Source organism: Micrasema longulum, unplaced genomic scaffold (assembly GCF_059751315.1).
Source record: "Micrasema longulum isolate JH-2025_06_02 unplaced genomic scaffold, ASM5975131v1 h1tg000096l, whole genome shotgun sequence".
Lineage (NCBI taxonomy): Eukaryota > Metazoa > Arthropoda > Insecta > Trichoptera > Brachycentridae > Micrasema > Micrasema longulum.
In genome coordinates, this window is record NW_028277302.1 from 258,197 (window position 1) to 285,275 (window position 27,079).

Sequence of the window (27,079 nt, forward strand, 5' to 3'; positions counted from 1 at the left end):
CTGGGGTTCCTGGCAACCAGGCCGATGCACATGTTATAGGCCCCAGGCCAGATCTCTGCCTGGCCAGCAGCCTCACGGTTAGAGCATACGTTAACAGCATAACGCCCAGGGGAATGTAGAATGAAATGATGGAACCAATCAGCTTATAGAGTGGATCGGGAATCTGACACGTCCCTTCGATAACCACTGACTCCACATCCTGGGAAAATAAATAACAAACTATCACCATATTTATCTTTATTTATCTTAATATTTTTAAGAACGGTCGTCACTCTTCTTTGAGAATAAAAAAAAATGAATTTTTAAAATCTAATATGGATTAAAATGCACAACAATGTTCATTCATTTTAAACAATGATATATTTGATGATGGTATAAATTATATTTACATTTAAGTTACTAATTAAAAATACTTGGTACACGTCCACTTATTTTTTCCGACGCTTTTACCCTCTATTGGGCAATTTCAGACTGGTAAACATATTACAGTTTAAGGATAATTTATATTTAACTAAATACACGTAAAAAACAAAAAAAAATACCATGTCTCAATCATGCGCAGAAAGTACATATATCGAAAAAAATTAGAATAAGGTTAAAATTAAATTTTATTGATAATACAAGCAATTTAATTTAATTTGTTCCTTGTTTTATATAAAGACTGTATGATTTCATTAATAAATAAATAAATAAATAAATAAAATAAATAAATTAAGTGTTGAAAAAAAATCTTCTAGTTTCGTTTAATAATTGAAAATCTTTGGACCAAACATTAATTAATAGTAAAGATCAGGTCAAGAAATTTGAAAAAAAGCAGAATATATGAATTAACATGTAATTGTCCGGGTTCATATATAGGACAAAGCGGAGACCAATTTAATAAAGACTGAAAAAAAATTGAGCCTTACATAGATTAAATAACGATATTTTTTTAATTTTTTTATTTAAATCTTAAAGTAGGGCACACATATCATACATATTGTTATGTGTGTTCTAATAATAACATTGCAAATATATTTAAATTATAAATTGTTTATCACACATGTCTTGACCATTATTTTAAATTTTGATATGTTGTTTTCTTCATAAATATTTTTTTCCATTTCGTAATACTTTTTAATTGCTTTAAATAAAATTTAATTTTGTGACTTTGCCTTTTTCCTAAATGGAAGTCTAATTTTGTTCTTTTCTCTAGTATTGTGATCGTGTTCATGCTGGTTCCGATCAATTTTTTTCCAAAATTCTGTTTTTTTATTAGAGTTTATAATTTTATGAACAAATATCATTGTATTGTAAAATATTCTTTGTTTTTATGTTAATAATTTCATTTCATTTACCATTGACTTTACCCTCGTATATCTGTTTTTTTTCAAAATGATTCTATAGGCTTTATTTTGTAATACAGTTAGTTTATCTATGTTTTCTTTGTTGGATAAAAATAAAATGCTACTACAGTAATTAACGTGTGGTTCAATAATTGCTTTGTAAATAGTTTTGCAAGAGTCCTTATCAATAAATCTTCTGATCCTTCCCAAAATTGATATTTTTTTTGCAATCTTATTTATTACCATCTGAACGTTTTGGTGAAATGTAAGTTTTGAATCCAACATTACACCTAAATATTTAATTTCAGTGACTTCATTAAGTTTTTCATTTTCTATTACAATTGATGGTGTAATTTCTATTCTTTTGTTTCCTATATTCATATATTTAGTTTTGTTAACATTTAACTTTAATTTATTAATTTTTAGCCACAGTGATACACTATTAAGATCATGATTTAGTCTGTCCATAATTGTTTTATAATTTTCTCCCGATATATATATTAAGGCATCGTCTGCAAAGAGTCTTATTTTTGAATATTTTAATGTTTCGACAATATCATTTATGTATATAATAAACAAAACCGGTCCGAGAACCGATCCTATCAAACTATGCATTACATTTCAATGACTTAAAACATAATTTTGACGAATCAAAAGAGATAAAAAATTACATGTAGGACATAAAGGTCCGATCAATGTTAGATAGATTAGAAATTCAAGTAATAAATGGGATAGAAATTAATAGCTATAGAATTTTAATAAATCAGCAGATAGAATTATCTAAATTTAGATGATGGGGTCTAGAAAAATATTTACATTAAGTAAATGGGGCCTAGAATTCCAATCGTCCATGCGCTCAGTAGCTGCAAGACTTGTTATCTAACTTCCATTTTTATGAATTTGTTTTTTATGTCATTTCTCAAAATATCACCAAAACTCTTAACTTCATTGTCAATTAAATTTAAAATATATATTTAAGAAACAAAACGTATTTACCAGTAATTCAAATAGATCGAGTCAAAGATGAAATCGAGTGTTAGAAATACTACATTGTAAAACGAGGCTAGCACAGAGACATGCATATTTGATAGGCCTAAAAGTTTTTAATTCTTTTTTTACTGAAAATATATTATTTTTTTAATCCCAAACTTTCAAAATTTTCCTTCTTTAACTCTTGTGTGGCTGTGATGTCACACTAGTCGACACAGGACACAAGATTTGATATATCTCTCTTATTTTTAAAAACCATAAACTAGTATTTTTTGTAATCTTCAAATGGACATTTTCACACCGGATTTGGAAAGTAAAATTTGTATAATTATGCTGGATGTTAATACAAAAAAAAATATCTTTGCTACGCGAAGAATGAATGTCCGCTAATTCAACAACACATTTTTATAAGAGAGAGCACGAAGACAGAACTCATAATAAGGAAGACAGAGACGCTGTTCTGTGGCGAGTGTTGGTTAAAACAGATTCAGTCTTCAGTCGGTTTATGACTGTGATGGGGGACGCACGCGCGTAATATGAGAAGCGTATTTATGATTTTTATTTTATTTTGCTACAACAGGGCAAAATTATATCTTTATTTGCATAAATTATGGAAAAGGAATTATTAAACATTACGCTTCTATTTTTTTTAATGCCTGAATTTTAGAGTATTCCGTCTTTTACTAGTGGTAACACGATGTTATATCACCGCACGCAAAGGGATTATTTACCGTAGTCTTTTAAGAGTTAAAAACACGCACTATTCTGGATTTAAACTAAAAATATTAACGGTTTTTTCAATGATATATTTTATTGCCCTTTAAGATTAAAAACCTTATAATCTTTTACAGAATATTTTTTTTCTATTTCTTATATTACACAAAAATATTATACCTGTCTATTTATTAAAGGAACAAAAAAAAATTCATACACATTTCTTGTCTACCCACGAACAGGCCTTTGTGGAAATTTTTGTTTGCTATTTTTACTGTTAAAATGTATTTCATTGCTAAGTTATTACCCTCTTTTATATACCTGTTTATCTGTTTTACCTCTTATGTATATTGTTAAAAACACAAAATGAAACTAAAAAAAATAATGAAAAAACTATTTTTTTAAATATAATAAATTAACATAATTGTAATATATCATAATTGGAGGCTAGGAACTAGAATTCCAACCGTCCATGCACGAGATGCCGTAGCTGCAAGAGGTGCTGAGATATTTATTTACTGTACATCGCCCTTGAGGTGATTTTCACAAAAATAGCGCTGTATAAATTATCCAAATATATATATATATATATATATTAATTATATATATGTAATGCGGACATTTGAATCCGCCAATTACAGCTTTTAAGTCCTGTAAATAGCACGACTTCAATATTCCCTTCTCTAAAATGTTTTTGATCCGTATTGTAATATTTTAATCTTAATAACTTCCTAGAAGGTAAAATGCAATCCTTGTCTGCAAATCTTAGGACACCAAAAAAAAAATGTTGATGTTTGTTTTGTAAATTTAATTTAAAAAATTTGCATTGTATTGCATTGTATAATTGGTAAAAATTTAGATTGAATATTTTAATGTGAGCATATTATAAACTACTAATAATTTCAAAAAATCTGTTGTTAAACGCACCATCAAAGTAAAGATATTTTAAAAAATTAAGAAATTTATTTATCATGATTGCTGCAAATGTATCAATGCAGTAGTTTATTTTTCACCATTGGGTGCTGAAAGCGTGTCGTGATGGTGATTTTCCTTTCATAATCTTCAGAAGATAGTTTTGAGTGACTCACAAAAGTGGATTAAAGTTACAAACTTTTAAATTTCCATCAAACATTTTTGGAAAGTTAGTGTAATGGGCAGATTTCCCGAGAGATAATCAACCCTCGGATGTGAACTTGTAAAAGTTTCTATGAGATTTCACGAGATTCTTGAAGAAGCCTACGGTCTGTCAGGGGAATATGCCTCGAAAGTGTAATCTCGTTCAAATTGAAGTTTGGTCTAATGCCAGTTTTCTTTGGGTCAGAAAAGTGAACAAGAAACTTTTTTTGACTCAAAATATCATGTCATAAATATACATTTGAAAAAATCTTGAAGTGAAGGTTTGAATTTCAGATACGTCCTGGATTTTATCTAATTTTTTACTCAATACTATAAAACAAGAAAGAAACAGGAGTCTCAAAAAGCTGCTAAAAAAAGTATGCACGCAAGAGGACGATCTCATTAAAAAAACCCACCGAAATTAGGCCTCAAATCAGGAGGCAGACAAGCAAAATCTACCAAGTTCTGAATGCGACCTCTGATTGTTAAAAGAACACGCTTTGCCACGAATTGCAACTCCTAAGACAGAATTTGTATGGATTTTGTCAAAGAACTGTAACTACATTACCACAAAGTTGATCCTGAGTAGCACCTACTTGAGTTATGCAAAAACATTTCCGTTTTTATTGCTGTATCTCGGCTATGCTACAAATTTTCTTACTTACACGCAATCTATATTAGTAGAGACGTGATAATCACGATAATAGTCATGTATTGACTATTGACTAATCAGAGGTTGCATTCAAAACGATGTTGGTAGATTTTGCTTCTACGCATCCGGGAGGAATTAAGGCGTATTCTACATCTACTGCCTGTTGTATATTTACAAGACGACGTATAGTAAGACGAAGACAAAAAAAATATGAAAAAAACTATATCAAGTTGGCTCAACTCCTTAGAACGTAAAATTTAATACTTAAATACAAACATTTGGATATACCAGGCAAATAGGGTCATGTAATGAAACTTTTTATCTTTGTTCATACCTTGGAGTACATCAAACTTAATGGCAGGCTCATGGCAGTAGAAAGAAGCCAGACAAACAAAATTTTCAGGGTGACTCTTCGTTTGGTCTTGTTCCTACCAAATCTCATGGGGTACCGCAGGGAAAGGTATCGGTCCACACTTATTGTGCAAAGGTGCATAATGGATGCTGTGCAGAGCAAAACATCTAGGCAGATCCAGGCGAGGCAGGCCACAGCAGGCAGAGGAAAATGACCTGAGAACAAGGAGAAAGAAAAAAATAGTTATTAAATTTCAATAAATAGAGCAAATTTAAATTTCTTTTAAGTTTTCTGTAAATATGTTATACTACAGGAAACTGTACATATATATTTAAAAAATAAGATGAGAATGTTACAGTACTTAAAGTTGCCACTTAAACGATTCATCACAGGTCGTAAGCCTTGCAGATGCCTTAACTTCCATATATTGGCGGCCTCCGTGGTGTAGTGGTCAAGACGCTTGACTCACAGACGGAAGGTTCCGGGTTCGATTCCCGGTGAGAACACAAAAAAATTAAATGTGATTTTTCTCAAGCCTGGGTGTTCTCTGATGTAATTCACAGCTGTAATTGGGCCTCCTGGCCTGTTGTGGTGCAAAAATAAAAATAAAAAATAAAATATCCTACTCTAAAATTGTATTCATCTCTGTTAATATGTTTATCAAATAGAAACATTTATCCGAATTTTTACATGATTTTGCTATTAATCGAGTAACTCACACGGAAGGTTTCGAATTCAATTCCCGGTGAGAACACAAAAAAATAAATGTGATTTCTCTCAAGCCTGGGTTTTTTGTGATGTAATTCACCACTGTAATTGGGCTTCCTGTCTGTTCTGGTGCAAAAAAATACTCAATATTAAAATGTTATTAAAAAAACATGGTCCTGTTATTTGAATATTATTAACTTTGATATGAAATTGCATTTTGTTATTGTTGTGAATTTTTAAATTTTACGTTGCTGCGACTAACCGTTAAAAAGTTCTTTGTATACCGAAGATAGACGAAAATTTTTTTTTCTTGAAAATAGCACTTTAGACCTAGAAATTACGCCTTTAATGCTGATTAAAGTTCGATTATATTTCAAGGTCTGAGAAAAAATTGCTTCAGAAATTGCACCGTTAATTGCACTGTAATTTAAATGACGTGTCCATACTTTACGTTATGCATTTTCGGAGGAGTGAGAGACAAAACAGACAATTAAAATAACACGCAAACACGCACAGGTATTTTCAATGCTGAAACATAAATAACAAAAATGTTTAAAACTGTGTTTATATTTATTTTGAAGACACTCGTAATTTTTGCCTTTTCGAAAATGCACGTCCAATTAGTTGTCGAAAATTTTCGAAAATGCAAGTCCAATTAGTCCAAGCATTAGTTGTGGATTTCAATTTAAAATTCTTGTTTTAAAAAACAACGTTTTCATACAAACAGGCTTTAAAATAAAATCATCCCCGATTTTCACATGTAAATTATTCACCCATTGTTGTATTTCATTCATCCGCGTTGATATTAATTTATTTCCATTATGAGTTTATCAAAATATTCAATAAACTTTACACCATTTCAGTTATAGATTTTGTTTGTGGCAGGCAGATAATGGATGTGTCATTTTGTATAATCTACGCTTAGAATACTTATTTTACTTGTTAATTCAATGAGCTCAGTTCAAAGAACTTTTAATGTTTGAATTTATTTAAATAATGCTATTTTTTAAATTTTTTAAATGATTATTCAGTAGCAAAATGTAATTTTGATAAATGGTTTTTCTACAAACTGTATTTGAATTGACAAAAAATTGTTTCAGTATTATTTAAAAGGAAAAATATTGATTGCACTTTTCGTATAGTACTTGTGGTGTGAACCTTGTTTAATTACCTGCACATGAGAAATAACAAAAATTAAAAATAAATAAAGATTAATAAACAATCAAGGATTACTATCAAATATTGTAATTTGTGTATAGTGATACATCAACTTTTTGATACTTATGTATCAGGCATAAATATAATGTATTTAAATTGAATAACTTTGTAATTTTTAAAACACAAGAGTTTAATATACATATTATAACACAGGTACAAACATTTATATTTACACTCAATAATAGGTAATTCAGAAATTCAAAATGTGTTTCCACAAAGTAAATTCTGAAACAATAAATAATATAGGATAAATACATTTCATATTCAGGATTTGGAATTTTTCGGGGAAGTTTTTCTAGTTTTAAACAATAACTAAAATAGACCAGATCTCGTCATGATGAAGTTATTATTATTAAAAATTTTTGAACAATTGTTGATTTTCTTTAATTATTTATTTACCTGTATTTTACTTCAATTGTACCTGTATATTTAGAAAAAATCTTTAGTTATTGTTATAAAACGGACTTAATAATTCCGCAAATAAATAAAACAATGAAATAAATACAATTTTCATTATAATAAAATAAATAAAACAACTTTGTTTTTAACCACTAATATTTATTTTTCACCGACCGGTTTCAAAGCAAACAAGCTTCTTTGTCAAGGTTTACGTAACTAATGAATTGATTCCTTTTTATTTTATTTCTATCATGTTCACTAAATACTACACGTGTACCCAATAAATCAAGTGGTTTTTAAACATTATACAATTTTCATTATTTTGAGTTTTTGTAAGCCACTGTAGACAAAAATTGGATTCAATTTCCTTACGAGTTATACAACAGAGACGGATAACATTTTAGAGAAGGAGATATGGAAGTCTAGGCATTAACAGGTCTTATGATTGTCATTGGCTGGTTTCCGTGGCCACTTTACACACTTTGTAACTTACACTATTCTGCCTACGATTAAACTTCATCATAATACTGCCGTGCTTAGCCTAAAAGTCATAACTGAAAAAATAGAACTTTGCAATTTTGTTTTTTTTTTGTAATGGATATTTGTTAGCCTCACATATTTCTAAACCAAAAAATAATTTTTGGTTCTCAATATGAGATATTTCAGCGTAATTTATTTTATTTTATTTTTTAAAATCTGATCGGCAAAGAACAAAACAGTAATCTCCTGGAAAATTGCAATTCAGCAGATACTACTTTTAGCCCTAACAGGGCCGCGTATACCTTATTTTCTTCCATCTGTTGATCATCGTGAATTAAAAGATCTGAAACATGGTGGAATGATGAATTTTACAAAATGTGTCATAAGCCCTGTAAATGCTTTGACTTCTATCTTCCCTACAATGTTATTCATCTCTGTTATAATAAATTAACATAAAACCTTGTAAATATTTAAGTTTATTTTTTTATTATTTTTTTTATCTTACAGAAACAATAAGTTAACAATGATAGAATAACACAACAAAAATATGGTTCCAAAAATATGGTTCAAAGACAGACCCGCAAAGTTTCAAAATTAAAATCATACATTTTGAATTGTGGTACAACAAAAAGGTGTGTTGGTGTGTTTTGTATGAAAGGGTGTGTAGAAGTGTGTTTGTGTGATAATTGAAATACAATAATATAAATAAACAAAATTTTGATTAAAAATAAAATGTTTTATAATGGACATTACTTATAAACTTGGTATAAAATTACCCCCAGGCATAGTAGTAGAATAATAGGAAAACCATTATTATTCTACCACTATAATAAGGGCGGTATTCCTATCTGGATTTTACCATAATGCTTAGGAGTGACTTTATTTTATTTTATTTTATTGAAATAAACGGCACTCAGTGCTTTTTACATATAAGTTACAAATACAATTAAATATACATACATGTAAGCATAAGTAATACAGATCATTTAAAACAATATTATTAATTGACAAATTAAGAAAGTCTAAAAAATATAAACTATTTAAAAGAATAAAATATTACCAGTAAAATTATCGATAAAAAAAGATAATTTGCTATTAGAAAATTTATACCAAGTTTATGAGAAAGTCCATAAATTTTGGAAATTCGGTCGATATTTTACTTAATTTATTTTTAATTATTTGTTTTTCAAACCAGCAGTCATAATTATAAACAATACATAAATAATAACAACAAATAACAAGACCAATTACGGGTTTCATATAGGAACAAAAATATAAAAAAACCAAAACGTACAGTTCGCTAGGGGCGAAAGGAAGTAGGGTGGGAAAATAGGGAAGGAAGAGAAGAAGAAAAAATAGTAAGTTAATATAAAACAATGAAAAAAGAAATAAAAATGTACCTAAATTTAAACATACAAAAAACATATATATATATACACACACATACACACATCCATATATATATATAAATATATATAAACACATATATACATGAACATGCATATATATATATACATACATACACAAATGCACATACATACGCGTACATATATATAATTAATAATTAAATAATAAAAACCTATTAATTAAATTTTTTTAATTTTTATTATTTTTTTATTATTTATATTCATAAGGTTATTGTACATTATTTGAGACAATAAGTCCCAACTCTATGGGACTAAAAGTCCTGTGTTGAGATGAGACCAGCAATTATATGACACAGACACATGAGTATATCACCACAAATAAGATAAGAAACATAAAAAATAAAATAAATAAAAATAAATAAAACGACAAAAAAAATAGTTTCTAAAAATTTTGCTCTTGTGACGTCTCTATGGCAATTTCAATATATTTTTTAAAACAGTATTTTCTTTCGTTAAAAAGATCTATCGTGCTTAATTTTTTATCGTCTCGATAAATGGATTCATTTTTACCCAGATTCGATTGTTGAAGAGATGTTGAAAAAAGATGATTTAGTCTCCTATTGAACCTGGGTATTTTTGCTTTTTATTAGTGATAGTTGTTCAGCAGAATCAATTGTGAAAAAAATTGAACTATTCAATTGAGAAGAAAAAAAAAACCCGATGGGCCTTATTTAAAAACATGATATAAAATTATGCCTAGGCAAAGTGGTAAAAATTTCTTCTTCTGTGACTAGGCATCACTTTATACCTGGTTTATAAGGCCCAACATAACTTTTCAAATCACAATGGTACCATTAAAAACGTTCGAATGGATATATTATTAGAAGCTCGATTTTCTTTCTCTTATTCGGTAACTCGGGGGGATAATTCATTGAAACACGATGTTTTATTGGAACTAAGTGTAGTGGAAGATTAACATAATCTCAGAGTGACGAATAAGGACATTTTTATGAGAATAAAAGCCTCCGGGAAACATAAAACATCAGAATATAACGTTTTATGTACGACGGGAATGCTGGAAAAGTGGGAAGATTTTTTCATCCCTTTTTATCTCTGACTTTTCTGTACTTTTTAGAAAGCAAATATAAAAATAAAGACATTTATTACAGAAGAAACATTCATATTTTATCACTCTTCACAGTATTTTTAATAATCTCACTTTGCCTGTTTATCCGAGAGACCTCTTCCAACCTCTATCACAACAAGAACTATATCTTCGTCTTTTCACATCTCTTATATTTTTGCTTTCTCTTTCAATGTTATGGCTGCTTGATTGTGAAATAATGTACCCACTAATCTACCCAATAATAATCTAATTTATTATTATTTATTATTTATTATTATCATTATATTACATACACAAAATTATAATTTATGTAAAGTTGCTTTGACTGTCTAACTAGGGCTATTTACCCCGTTCTAAAACAGTCAAAAAAATATAAAAAACAGTAATCAATTTATAGAAACAGTTATAAAGATACAGGACAAAGTGAAAAACAAAGTAAAAAATGGAGTAAAAACATGGTAAAAAATGTAGTAAAAACATAGTAAAATTGTAGTAAAAACATAGTAAAATTGTAGTAAAAACATAGTAAAATTGTAGTAAAAACATAGTAAAAATGTAGTAAAAACATAGAAAAAAATGTAGTAAAAAAACGTAGCAAAAAAAATAAATTATTAAAACAAAGTAATAAATGCAGTAAAAACATAAAAACAGAATACATAGTAAGAAACATATTTAAAGTCATAATAAAAAAATGAATGTATGTTGTATAGCAAAAAGCGTATTTAAAGAAAGAAAAGAAAAAAACAGCATATTAAAAAATAAAGTAAAAGATGTGATAAAAATTTAAAAAAATAAATACATAGTTAAAACAAGTTAAAAAGTCATGAGGATCTTAAAAATTAAATCAGCAAAAAATTAAAAATATATATTAACAATTTAAATTAAAAATCCCTTCTTTTTTTACATTAAAATCAATATTGAAATTTCATTTTCTTAATATTCGATTTTTCCCCTTTTACTTCTTCTTTTCTTCCCATTCCTCCTTCTCTCTTCATAGTAAAGTGTATATTTTAAGTTTATTTCTGTTTAAATTTTGTATCTTAATCTTAGGTAAAAAGAAATGTATTTTTAAAAAATAATTAAACCAAATATGTTCATAATGACATATTACAACAGAGATTAAGAAAATTTAAGGTAAAGTAATATGGAAGTCTAGGCATCTACGGGGATTATGACCTGTCATTGAATGGTTTAAGTGGCCACTTTACACTCTGTGTAACATTCACTATTCTGCCCATATTTGAACATCCATAATTATTTAATATTTTCATCTGTTGATGTTTGTGAAGTTAAAAGTCTTATTTAAACATATGATCATTTATTTTTCAACATATGATCATTTAGGTAATCACTTTGAAAAATAAGATAACGATATCATTTTTACTAGGTCAGATCAGGTCACTAAACGCATGTTAAATGTTGAAATGACATAAACGTAAATAAGTCACTTAGATTATTGTTAATAAAATAATAACATCACATAAACTTGAATAAGTCACAAAGATTATCAGTAAATCGAAACTAAACAATAGGGTATTTTCACGTTTTTTTTTTATTTTGCAAACAAATAGAAAAAAAAATTACGATGGTAATTGTACAGTTTTTATTTTTTTATGTCCACGCGTTAATTTTTCAGAGCGGTTTAAAAACGTATACTTTGAATTGGCGCCAAAACGAACATTCGGATGCCGTATGGGCTTGTGACGTCACGCGTTACGAATTTGACTGACCGTTCAAACAAATTCATACGAATTTGTATAGCCTACGTGTTGTTTTTGTTGTAATTGGTTGTTTTAACTAATTAACGCGCATAAAATGTCTTTAGTTATAAGATACAAGTACTGTTTAATTCCGATGTGCACAAACACTACGGTGAAGACGCAAAATAAAGCTTTTTTTGCCATTCCTAGTACCTAATGAAAAAATGCAGAAAAAATGGTTTAACGCATTTGAACGTTATGAAACGAGATGTTAAAAAAAACAAACCACTATTCTTTTTTTCCGTAGGCCTTGTTCAGTACAAAATACTATATTTTATGGTGTAGACTGTAGACTATAAACATTTACTAACAGTAGGTACTGAAATTAGCACTTATAAAGCTTGACAGGTACTACAATACTAAAATAGTTTATTCTTTGAACGTTATTGTTTATATTTCTGTACTTATGTTACTTAGTTTAATTTGTGGAACTGTTGGTTTTCTATATGAATAAAAAATAAAATTACAAAAAAATACTGTATGAAAACCTACCTTATTTATTTGTGAAATTTATTGCATTTACAAAATGGCAACTGACCTTGAGATGCTGGACAGTCTTCACACTTGCAGGAATCTATTATTTCCTAGACTTCATCGCAAATCAACGTCACCGAGTACGATTTGATTCTAACTTTAAGTTCTGCTGGGGTGACTCGACCTTTTACCATTCAAATATCACCCGTTTGTTTTACTTGAATGTAATCTATGGCACTGTCTCCGTAATTTACCCTAGCTGATATATTAATAAGTAAATCACATTTAATAAAAAAAGGCATTAACACGCACTCGAGCAACAGAGATGTTTACAAGCAATGGTATTTTATGGATTATGTTGTGTCAAAGTCACGTTACTTCCCTTTTGCATTAAATGTACGCTAAACAATATATTTATAGTACATGCAAATAATACAACTATTTGAATGAATACATTCTGGAAGCAAACATTATATATTTGCTTATCTTACGGCCTTTACATTTCTATACTCGAACTTAAAAAGTTTGTATTGGATGAGAAAAAAATACCCATCATGATTATATCTATTTTGGGCAAGTTATCGGACTTTCCTTGTAAAAAAACCGATTTTAGTCATAATGCTATGGATGTTTATAAATGAAAACAAAAAAAAAACAAAGGAAAAGACGAAATTTAACTAGAAAAAACAAATAAAAAGCCACAAGCCGCCCGCGTCGGAGTATCTCAGTATAGGATTTGAGTGAACGTAGGATATATAAGTCACGCGTGACGTCATCAACCCTTTTGGCCAGTTACGGGCCGTTTTATTTCTATCAAACTTTAAATAGGAAATTATAAATGAAAACATTCGTTTCAGATTTTGATAGTAATATGGTTTGAATCGTAAAAATATTCTTTAAATACTGAATACATTAAAAATCATATCCCCAGTTTATGAAAATACCCTATTACAAAACCTTATTGGTCGTTTTAATATTTAAAAAAATATATAAGCTTGCCATTTGTATCGGAATAGAATCGACTCAACCACCTTTCTGTCACCAGATGTTTGTCTGCGTTGCGTCCTTCACACAGCAATGTAAACACAACACCAATAGCGTCGCTTCCGAACGGACACGGAATCTAAATTAAATACAAAAGAGACCGATGTAACGGTTCTGTCCTATTCCTCCCCGAAAGTTGCGTTTTTTTAAATGCAGAAAGATGGATAATGTTTATTGATATTAAAATTTATCTCAACAGAAAACATTTTCGAGAAGGGAATATGGAAGTCTAGGCGTTTACAGGGCTTATGACCTGTCATTGGCTGGTTTAAGTGGCCACTTTACACACTGCGTAACATTCACCATTCTGCCCATGTTTGAACATCCACATTTCCTCAACTCTTCTATCTGTTGACTTTTGTGAAGTAAAGAAGATGAAACCTTTATTATGTGGGTGAGATTCACCCGGCTGAACCAAATCACCTACTAGGCAACGCCTGAAAACGTCTAGATTAAAATACCTAGGCATCCATATTCCCTTCTCAAAAATATTTTCTCTCTCTGTTGAAATAAATTAAATATGAAAAACTCCCTAAAGAGAAAATCCAACCAGTCTGCAAGCATTTGGACATACTCAAACATTGTTGAATGTTTATTGAAGTCGTTTTATGATCTTAACTCATTATGCAACACAAAAGAAGATTTTTTTTTTCAAAGTGTAAAAATCAAATTAAATTATACAATTGAAAATTTGGATGGACTGAAAATATTGCTGATAAAATAAAATGTATTAAAATTGTTTCAATCGAACCAGTTTTTATTCGGAAATGACAAATATTTTTCCTGGGATTTTTATCAAGGTGCAAAATGTTTTCAAACCGTGCACATTTCAAACTCCAATTTTATCTGAAATTAATTTTGTTTTTTCTATTACAAATAAAAATAGTAACACGTACCACAGTAAACTTTTTGAAAGTAAAAGCTTCGTAAGTGTTTTCTATGTTAAGCAAGAAATCTACGTGTCCGCCATACTAAATAATTTCTCTGCATCAAATCGCTAAGAGAATTGATATCTGCTCATACATCATAGTTTTACGGTTGCCATTCTTTGCTGAAATATGGCACGCTACATATTTTAATCTTTTTTGGTTTTCTACAACTGTCTTTTTAGAAATAATATTTTTCATATGCCCAAATCTTTACAGACGAATCCAAATTTTTTTTTCTGACGGCATGGCTTTCACTGATATCAATTTGTCTTTTTTTTTTTAACAGCGAATGAAGGATCCTTCCTTTTATATGTAAAACGTAATGATTTTTTTATTCAAGTTTAAGTGTGCTAATCTTATCTCCCCATTAAAAGACAGTTGTTTTTTAAACTTCATAAGATTTATTCATGTACTCGTATGCATCTTTATAAATGTATATTTTGTTTTTTAGTAAAAAAAATACATTTATTGAGCAAGTTCATCAATATAAATATTTAAATGCTGGCTGAATGATAAATGGGATCACTCGCAAGAGATCAAAGTCAGAATAGAGGTGGCGTGAGACTGCTTTTTCAGGATGCTTGACCCTTTTTTTTTTTTTAAAGAAAAATAAATATTTGCGTTTTTATGATTGACCCAAATATTTAATTTTGAGGGCCATTTTCAACGAGTTGTAAATAACCCACTATTAGAAAATGGAATCAAGTTGGGGTAGAGTGGGATTCGAATCACAGACCTTTGGTCCGTGAGTCCGAGACACTAGCCACAGGACCACAACCCGATCATCCTTCTTTGCAGTAGAGGCTTTAATTTAGACCTCCGAATGCGCATTACTCGATGTTACGTCTTCTCAGTACTTTTTTACGGCGTCGAAACGTGGACACTCGGCATGACTCGGCGGACACTGGCGGCCTCCGTGGTGTAGTGGTCAAGACGCTTGACCCACGCACGGAAGGTTCCGGGTTCGATTCCCGGTGAGAACAAAAAATTAAAATGTGATTTTTCTCAAGCCTGGTTGTTCTGTAATGTAATTCACCACTGTAATTGGGCCTCCTGGCCTGTTGTGGTGCAAAAAAAAAATGAAATGAAATGAATGAAATGACACTCACCCAAAACACTTCAAAAAAGATCGAAGCCTTTGAAATGTGGGGCTACAGGAGGATATAAAATATCTCCTGGGTGGATAGAGTCCGAAGCGATGATGTTGTCCGACGGATGGAAAAAGATAAAAAGGTACTAAGGACCATAAAGAAAAGAAAACTTGAGTAGTTTGGGCATGTGATGAGAGGTGAAAAATATAAAGTCATTCTACAGGGAAGGATTGAAGGGAGACGCAGTGCAGGTAGAAGGCGCATCTCTTGGCTTAAGAACTTGCGCGACTGGTTCGCTTACAGCACTCAGTTCTTATTCAGGGCAGCTGCCAATAAAGTAAGAATCGCAATGATGATTTCCAACCTCCATCGGGGAGAGGAACCATAAGAAGAAGAAGAAGAATTTTTATTTCCTAGGTAAAAAGATTTACCTTTCAATATTGATAATATTTGTTTTTGTCCAAATGTTCGTAGACAAAAGACTGGATTTCACCTCCTCGGGAGTCATTAAGATTAACAATTTACAACAGGGATGGAGAATACCTTAAATAAGGGAATATGGAAGTCTAGGCGTTTACAGGGCTTATGACCTGTCATTGGCTGGTCTAAGTAGCCACTTTACACACTGTGTAACATTCACCATTTGGCCTATGTTTGAACATCCATATTTCTTCAATTCTTCCATCTGTTGATTTTAGTGAAGTTAAAGAGCTGAAACCTTTATTGTTGTGAAGAGATTCATCTGACTGAATTATTTCACATACTAGGCAACGCCTGAAAACAATTTTTCAATTTTTAAACTTCTTCTTGGACCAGTTGGTTTCATTACAATATTTGAGTTTCTCTAAATGTTCATGGACAAAATACTGGATTTCACCCCCTCGGGAGTCATTAAGATTAACAATTTACAACAGGGATGGAGAATACCTTAAATCAGGGAATATGGAAGTCTAGGCGTTAACAGGGCTTATGACCTGTCATTGGCTGGTTTAAGTGGCCACTTTACTCACTGTGTAATATTCATTATTTTGCCTGTGTTTGAACATCCATATTTCTTCAATTCCTCCATTTGTTGATTTTGGTGAAGTCAAAGAGCTGAAACCTTTGTTGTTGTGAAGAGATTCATCTGACCGATTTATTTAACATACTAGGCAACGCCTGAAAACAATTTTTCAATTTTTAAACTTCTTCTTGGACCAGTTGATTTCATTACAATATTTGAGTTTGTCTTGCGGGCTTTTATCACATCGACATATTTTTTACAACTGGGCCATAGCCAGACTCATTCAAATATAAAATTATTTTGCTTTTTCCAAACGGAGAGATTTTCCGCATTTTATCTTCTGAAAATACCTACATGAATGGGCGCAATATTGTGTACATATTGAACCTTTCGAAATACGTAATTTTCTTCTTGACACCGCTAAAGGCAAATAAAGCAGAAAGCTCGATATTTCCAATGTGTTTTCCATTTCCACGAAGCCTAGTGGCGAGTGAAATAGAATATTAAATACACCGAAAAATATTCATTTCTCCAGGACTATCTATTTAATGTTTGAACAATATGGAAAATAAGAATGGTATTCTCGAAAATGTTTAAACCTTTGCTGTAAATGATTTGCAAAATTCAATATAGTTTTAAGGTATCAGTTTTAACTCTCGTGTGGCTATGATGTCATACTAGTCGACATAGGACACAAGACTTGATTTATTTCTCTTATTTTTTTTAATGATAAATTCGTATTTTTTGTAATCTTCAAATAGACATTTTCACATCCGAAAAAAAATACACAAAATATTAATCCTTGAAGAACAAATGTCCGCTAATTCAGCAACACATCTGTACCTTATCCAAAAGAGATCATGAAGATATAAGTCATGACAAAGAAGACAGAGACGCTGTTCTGCGGCGGTTGTTGTCTAAAACAGATTCAGTCTTCAGTCGGTTGATAACAGTGATGGGGGACGCACGCCCGTAACATGAGCGGTGAATTTGTGATTTTAAATTTATTTTGCTAAAACAGGGTTAAATTATATGTTTGTTTGCAAAAAATATGGAAATAGAATTGTTAAACAGTATTTCTCCGTATTTTTTTTTCAAGTGTCTGAACTTTAGAATATTCCGTCTTTTGCTTATGGTAACACGATGTTACATCACCGTGCCCAAACGGATTATTTACCACAGTCTTTAAGGAATTAATGCTATAGAACAGCGATTATTTGATATTGTTAATGACATTCTAGGTTTTGTCAGCGACTTAGCTCACATGAGAATTGGAAATAATTGTTGAGGTAATTAATTAGTTGTGTCATTTATCAATAAGAGTTTTCGTTTATCAATAAATATTTTCGCGATGGAATGATGTTAAATAATGATTCCCACTATGTAAAAGAAAAATCAATTCTTGCATTCATAATGCGGAGTGACGCCTTACAGTTATTTGTTTATTTTATATTTAATTGAACGTATTTATGCAGAAAACCACCAGTCCACAAATTTAGAAAACATGAGGTATTAATGTTATTTATTTATTAACGGACAGTATCCATGTAAACAGTTTAAAGGGTTTAAATATTACGATAAAAGAATAGTTTAAAACATTTTTAAAAAAGGAGAAAAGAAGCATTGACAAATATAAGGGACATCGAAACAAGATCAGGACTATTTATTTAGTGCTCGTTTAAATCGTTGTAAACTTAAACCAAAAAAATCCAGATCTTGTCTTAAGTTAACAATACGACAAAGACGGGTCATTAGAGAATTAAGGCCATAGTTAGCATATAATACTTTGCTGATCGATGAACAGTGCTTCGTTGTTTCTCAACCTACGAGTCGGAATATTGAATTTTACTTGTCCCAGTAATGATGAAACATCAAATATACCATTTAGTATGCCGAACATATATATGGAATCAATATTAGTTCTACGTTTGTGTAGACTAGAAATATTTAACATTGACTACCAGTCCAGGGACTATGAAATATTCTGGTGTGAAAACACCCTTTTAAATAAATATTTTTTATCAGCTATATCGGGAATCAAACCCGAGACTGACCATTACACCACGAGGCCGACATATTTCATTCAATTATTTGTCAAAGTCAAAGCTTTTACCTAAGTAGGCATCTTCAAGATTGTTAAATTGTTTACAACGTTTACAGATTTTAACTATTTTTAAAATATTTGGAGATATTGATACCAAAAATGAAATGAAAAGGATATCCAAAAATGAACTGTTTAGCAAACTAGTTGTAAATTTTTCTGTCCTCTGTTAAAATACTTATTGGATCTTCTAATTTCCAAAATATGTTAGAAATAGTTTGAAAGCTGTAAACGTTGTAAACAATTTACCAGTCTTGAAGATGTCTACTTAGGCGAAAGCGCTAGTTGGTCAAAATAATAAATAAAGTTAAACTAAACCAAGAAGTTTTATTGATAAATTTATTTATAACTTTATCAAAATCTATCTGAACCACCTTAGTATTGATGAAATTCGCTGAGATCGGAACAAGTGTTTCTTTTTAACAACTAAATTATGCATTAAAATTAATGGAATCTGGAGATTGCGACCGGAGTAAACAATCTTCTCAGATTTCTGGAGCCATGTTGGGAAGTCTTTGATCAAACGTGCCTTATAACTCTTGACAGTTTATTTCGCATTAACTTGCTTGGAACATAACTTTTATTCTTTTAACAAAACAAGTGTATGTGTTGGAAAAGTGAAATAAAATATTATTTTAGTATCTAACTGAAATTAATCTCAACATATCAATTATCTGAATTTGTTAAGACATCCTGTTAAGAAGTACTAGGGTTAGCTAGACAACCTTTATTTTTATTATTTTTTTTTATTTGTTTATTCAATGCACATAATACACAATTTTATCATAGCACAATAATATTTTTTTATAAAGCCGAGACTTTTCCTATTTATAAATCGAAACATTTATAAATATACAAAACAATACACAAAATAATCAAACAATAAGTACTGAATATTATTCAACAGTATATATTGAGAACGGTAGTGGTTACACACATAAAGAGAGACATTTACCCAAGCGTCAACCACAACCATAACACAAGATACTCTAATAGGGATCTGATACTAAGTGAAGGGGTCAACACTGTTCTGGCATCGAGACAACACTATAACGTAGGCAAAAAGGTCCATAACCTTTTGCCAGAATCGTGGAAAGACGGGAGTGTTGTCAAGTTACGGAAGGTGTTGACCTCGCTCTTTCATGACATTGGTCGTAGGGAGTCAGAAAAGTTGATGCATGCCACGGATTGGAGAACCTTACTGGATGTCAAAAATAAAATATAAAAAATAAAGAATAATTTAAAAAATATATATTTATAGATGACAACCATGAAGTTTCGCATAAATAAATTGTCTATGTTTTTATGAATGTATGTATGTGTATGCGCATGCGTGTATGTACGTGTGTGTGTATGTACATATGTATATATGTGTATATTTATATATACATGTGTGTATATATGTGTATGTCTGTATGTATATGAATCAAAATGTGTATCCGAATAAGTTTATATTTTGTTTGTCTGTGCTCTATATTAATTTGTTAAGTATTATAATATATTAAAATGTAATTGCCTAGCTTGGAACGGGGTATGTACCCTTGTTAGCTGGGCAAAGTGAATATGGAATTGTATTTTGATAATAAGTGTGAATAAATAAATAAAAATAAAAAATAAAAAAATAAACAAAATGGTAATATATATATTTTTTTTAAATATGAAAAACAAATCTTTGCGTTTTTATGATTAACCCAAATATTTTAATTTCGGTGGCCATTTTCAACGAGTTGTAAATAACTCACTATGAGAAAATGGAAAAAGTTGTGGCAGAGTATTAATATTCCGTTGCACTGAACTTCCACATTTCAATATGGATCATTGCTTAAACCCCTATTATAGCAACCGATAAAATAATGTTTTTTTTTTCATCTCCTCTTTTCTAATTAATTGTTTTAAATTCATATTTTTATTTTATATTTGTATTAACAAATCAAATTTAGATTCAGTAATTCAGTAAAAATAATTTTTATTTATATCCCTACAGAGATGAGGTAGAATTTTTTCTAATTCAAAATTCAGGATTAAGGATATTCGAGCGTTTACAGGGCTTATGACCTGTCATTGGCTGGGTTAAGTGGCCACTTTATGTAGGTACTACAACATTCCACATAAAGTGGCCACTTAACCCAGCCAATGACAGGTCATAAGCCCTGTAAACGCTCGAATATCCATAATCCTGAATCTTGAATTTGAAAAATTCTACCTCATCTCTGTAGGGATATAAATAAAAATATATACCTACTCCCGTCTTGGGAGAAAATCCAGATTTGTGTGCAGGTACACGAACCAAAAAAAAAAAAGTAAAAATAATTATTCACCAAAGCAATTATAACAAAACTATTTGCGATCTAATATGTTTAGTACTTGATACAACAGATACAATTAAATATCTTGGTGTATTCATTGACCAAAACTTAAAATGGAAAGACCATATTAGTGAACTAGTTAAACGAATTAGAAAATTTATTTACATATTTATTAGATTAAGGAATATTTTAAAAATCAATAATTTAAATATAGCTTATTACTCAATTGTACAATCTTTGTTACAATATGGTATTGTAGGATGGAGTGGGGCAATGCCAATATATTAAACCCTCTTAAAATAGTACAAAGATTAATTATTAAAGTAATTTTAAAGAAACCCTCAACATTCAATACGGAAAGTCTATATAAAATATTGAGGGTTCATATAGTACACTCATCATAAAATAAATTCCATTATACAAATTTATAAAGAAGAAAAATTAAAAGAATTCTCAGATACCAAAACAATATTAAAATTCCTAAATTCCACACAAGTCATGGTCAAAATTACTTTGTCTTCAAAGGTGTTAAAAATTATAATCACCTCCCCAATGAACTAAAAACTATTAAAAATAAAATATCAATAAATAAATTAAAAGTAAATCTAAAGGATTTTTTAGAATACGTGTAAAAACTGTATTAAATTTTAATTAGTATGAATGTATTATTATTTTATGTTTTTTTCTTTATATATCCTATGTTTGTATTTTTTTCTCATGTACTCGTATACTAAAAATTATATAAACTCTTATAAATAAACAACTAAAACAGTGTAAGTCACTATCCAAGCACAAGAGTTATTCCCGTATGCAGAGACAAACCTTAAGGTGAGGAAAGTACATTCTAATCTCATATGCAGAGGAATACCCGAAGGTGAAGACAATAGAATGTTCTTTCCTCACCTTAAGTTTTGTCTCTGCATACGAGTATTAGTCTCTTTTTTTGGAGAATTACAGTGATAACATTTACTAGATGTATAAAAGTAGACCCGTATATAATTTTTTTTAAAAACATCTGCCTTTTATGAAATTTATGAATAAAAAATAAAAAAATTGAAAAATTAAGCTCACATGCATGTTAGGAATTTCGATATTTTTACAAATTTTTTCCTATGGGATTTTTCCATAGTCATTTCAAACGGACATTGCTGTAATAAATTTTTGATTTTTATTAAATCTTCTAACCTTCTTTATTCCCTTTCCGCACCTAATGGTGCATAGGGCACTGAATTGGTACACCAATCACAGCGTATCTTGATTACTTTTCTTACATAAAGGTAATATGATCAGTCTTACGCTTCAGGAGCCTATCCAGGGATTATGAAATATTCGAGCGTAAAAACACCCTATTTAATAAATATTTCACATCAACCATGTCTAGAATCGAACCCGAGACCTCTTGCATGGCAGGCAAACGCACTAACCACTGCACCACGGAGCCGACAAATAACATCCTTTAAGTTTGTATTCAAATAACTTTGTACTTCTCATACGTATTTTCGGCAATGTCCGTTTTTGTGACAAATAAAAAGATTAGTTTATTCACAGAAATCGGATGTGTCAAACAGTTGAAATAAATTACAAACATGTAGAACAAACTTACCTCTATTTGAAAATAATGCAGATTTCAACTATTTCACCATTTCCTGTTTTAATTACCAAATTACTCGAGCCAGCCTCAAGTTCTAACTTTTCAAAATTAAATATTATTAAAGTTACGAGATACGCGTATCACTGTATTTTGTAAGAGAGCAAAAAAAATAGCTATGCTATCGATCTACTTTATTACTTAAGCTACCACATTGCATCTAATTTGTGTAAATAATTATCACAGAAGTTGACACTTAAATCGGACACAAATGCTTTAAGGGTTAAGTTAACTATTTTTACACTCAAACAGGCGAAAATTACACTCAACAGGCGAGTGAGAAAAGTAAACAAAGGTATATTGAGATGCAAATCCCATAAACCGCTTCAGGGCAAATATTTAAGGATCACTTAGTCCTATGCAAACGCCCGAAAAGTTTCGTATTTCTGACTTAGGCGACTATAAGATTTTACTTCGGTCAAGTAAACATACGCCTTTATCGTCTAAAAGTCAAAGGTCCATAAAGCAATTGACAAGTCTTACCCGCTAGATTTCATTCTCGAGAGAAAAGAATTTGAAAGCCTAGGCGTATACTGGGCTTATGATCTGCTATTTTTTCATCAAAACTCATCGTCCTGCCTATTTTTGAACATCTGTACTTTTTCAATTCTTCAACTATTGATTTAAAAAAATATTTTTCAAGAGATAAAAAAGGCTAGATGCCTTTGAGATGTGATGCGACAGAAAAATATTAGGAATTTCCTGGATAAACCACATCACTAATGACGAGGTTCTCAGCAGAATCGAAGAAAGGAGGCCCCTAATCAAAACTATCTCAGTGAGGCGAGCCTAATGGATCGGCCACATTATACACCATGAGGGTCTCCTGCATGACATAATAGAGGGAATGGCCGAGAGGAAAATTACAGAGGGCGCCCCCGGCGGGAGTATTTGGAGCAATTGTGCGAGGATTTGAACTGCGCCTCATATGTCGAGCTGAAGAGGGCTGCAGAAAATGGAGACCAATGGAGTGCGAGATGCAGGACTTTGCTGCAAACCAATCTCCAAGATTGAGGCTGCGAAGAAGACACATTGTTTAATCAAATATGTCAAAAACGGTAGTTATTTTGTTCATTATTGCGTACTATTGACTTCTGCGTTGGTTTGTACATGTCAAGCAAAAGGTCGGTGAAAGAACGGCTTAAGTATCAACGATGAAAATTTTGTTGGATACAAAAAACGATGAAGACCAACGGAGACATGGCATGACCAAATCCGACAAATACTTAAGGGTCGACATATCAAAAGTTAGAATAATCGGCGGGCGTGAGTGAGGAGATGAATGATTGGAGAGGAAGCGATATTTGTATGCAAAAAGACAAAGTGGTATAGCGTTCTTTCCTGTCTGCTTACCCTTACTGGGAAACGGCGTGACGGTTTGTGTGTTTGTTTGTTTTTGTTAATGATTTTAAGTTGAAAGATTATTAACTTTATTTATATCAAATATTATTCTTATTTTACAGGTCTAAGAGTGATCCATTACCACAGTTTTTACCTCTAATATCTGGTCATCCTGTATAATAGTTTTGTTTGGTGTCGCAGAAAGTTGTTTGCACATTAAATAATGGAGTTAATGGATTGTCTGGAGTGGTTTGTGGAGATACTTGAAGCCATGTTAGAGATAGCAAGCATTGTTGGACTTGTGAAAACTATGATATCAAATGTACTGAAAATGAAAATGGCCGGCGCGGCGCCAACGCGTATTTTCTCACACCAACGTAATGCAAGTATTTATTATTTTATTTTAATAGATTGACGGAAAAAAATCATTTATATAACATATCATAACGAAAACAATCGTACATACATAAAACTAGAAAAGCAACAGTAGAAAGAAAAGGCAATAAGTGTATTGGACAAACATTGTGGGATTCAGATTGATTATAGATATAAGTAATTTATTAGTATTATAATTATTTTTTAGTTTTATAAGTAAAGTTTTTTTATTTCTAATCAAAATAATTCAGATCCTAATTTTCGTTCACGAATCTGATCATTCTGTGTAGTGGTGTCTGGAAGCCATAGTTAGTCTTATGATGACCGAGGAACAGAATTTCATTATTTCTAAGTCTCCGCGAATGAATATTAACCTAGCCGGACCGAAGGGGGGGATTCGAATCCCCCATAGGCAGATTTTTATTCACTAATTTGAGTTTTATTAAATGAATTTGTCGTATATTTTTTGTAATCGTGAAATTAATAGAAAGAAGCATATTCCTGTTTTTTTTTTAAATTTTGAAATGGTTGTTTTTTTTAAAAATATTAAAATCAAAAAAGACGGTTATAATACAAGGGTCAATTAAACTTTATGTACTTAAGCATTAAGATAAATATTTATAGGCGTTTCCAAGTAATTTAAAAACTTCAGCCAGATAATCTCACCCACGACAATAAAATTTTCTGGGCTTTTACTTTACATAAGTCAACAGCTTAAGGGTTTAAGGAAATGGAGATGTTGAAACATATGTATGAAGGGGCTACATAAATTAGCTAGTGACAGGTCAAAAGCCCTGTCTAGACTTCAATCTATCCTTTTCTTAATCTTTTTCTATCTCCGTTGTAGAATGTTATTATTTATAACTTTCTTTAAGGTGAAATCCAGTCATTGTTTACAAGCATTTAGACAAACTCCAAATATTGTTGACTCGTTTTTTATATTTCGATGTTGATAAATTTTGGAGAGAGTTTATTTTAAAACTCGAACACAGTCTAAGAGGTGTATATAAAATATTCTCCTGAAAAAAAATGTGAAACTGTTTCTTAAATAAGTATTTAGAACAGCGTGGCTCGTCACAAATAACTGTTAAATTATTTTTTGTGAATCTGTTGTCGCTGGTACACGATTATTTGTTATTTAGAAACAGTTTAATTAGTGAAACGGTAACTGTTTCTGCTGCTTCTTATAAATAACCAAAACGCCCATCTCTAGTTCACAGCAATTTGGGAATAATAAAAAAAATGCTGAAAAACATTGTTTATTCGGAAATATGAGAGGATTGTATTTTAAATCCATGGATTATGAAGGGGGTTAGTAAATCTGTGAAATTAAGTAGCTGAAATCTTCATCAGTTCCGAGTTAGGGATTAAATAATTACAACGAGGATAGGTTATTGGAGCAAAATAAAATAAAGCTTAAACTTTCATTAAGGAACACACCCTTGGGAGTTCTTAAATTACAAATTTAAATTTAAGATTTTAGAAGTCTTAACATGACATAGTATCAAAGCAGCTATTAAAAAAATTCCTTTAATTAATATATTTGTTTATTTAACTTTTTGTACATAATGTTATTTGTACATTGGCGGGCTTATTGCCAAATGGCAATTTCTTCCAACCAACCAATAAAAAAAAAGTTTAATCTTCATAATTCAAGTTACAGAACATATTCAATAGAAAAAAAAGATTAAAAAGCTAAAGATATATAAAAATAGAAATAAGCGTATTTGTTTATATATTACCTTAAATCAAAACTATTACTCAATGGGAAAAAGGAAAAAAGAGGGAAAAGGAAAGGAGGAGAGATAAAGAAAGAAAAAGGATATGTTTTTTCGGACGTGAATTAAACAGAGATAATGTAGTAACATCTTTGATGGTGGATGGGAGATGATTCTACAGCCGCATGGACACTATATGAGTAAGAGAAGAAAGAGGAATTGTGAATGGGTACTAAGAGAGTGCCTTGAGAATTAGAATGAAGAGGCTAACCATGAACTTATAAGCGTTGAAATTTTTCACGCAGGTATATAGGAGCGTTAGGACTATGAAGTACATTGAACAGAAGTGAGAGGGAGTGATAGTCTCTCCGCTGTCTTATTTTGAGCCATTTTAGTTGCCTATGATAATCAGAAATGTGGTCATATTTCCTAAGACCAAAAATGTACCTTATGCATGTATTCTAAAGTCGTTCAAGTTTATCGAGTTGCTCACAGCTTAAATCAGTCATGGAAACATCAGCGTAATCTAGAATGGGTAGTAGTAATGCTTGTACAAGTGTGTATTTAGTATTAATGGGTAAGAATTTTTGCAACCTTCTAAATGAGTGTAGACTGAAAAATATTTTGCGGCTTAATTCATTAGTATGAGCTCGCCAGCAGAGATGTTCATTCATTTGTACTCCTAGATTTTTTACGGATTTCCTGTTTTAAATATTGGTACCATTGACATTAAAAGGATTAAGTGAAGATACGTCTAGCTTACTAAGCAAACTTTGACTACCCTTAAACATAATTTGTGTTTTATATGGGTTTATTTGGAAACCATACTCTTTTGTCCATGT

At 30.6% G+C, this 27,079-nt stretch overlaps 1 protein-coding gene across 1 annotated transcript in view; it reads right to left on the reverse strand.

The window, feature by feature from the left end:
- Positions 1–27,079, reverse strand: part of 5-HT2B (5-hydroxytryptamine receptor 2B) — a 252,571-nt gene that overhangs the window by 75,486 nt on the left and 150,006 nt on the right. The window contains exons 2-3 of the mRNA XM_088235731.1: positions 5,132–5,364; positions 1–199 (exon numbers count right to left, since the gene is read on the reverse strand). Coding sequence (XP_088091857.1) covers positions 1–199; positions 5,132–5,364 — 432 coding nt within the window. The remainder of the gene's footprint in view (positions 200–5,131; positions 5,365–27,079) is intronic.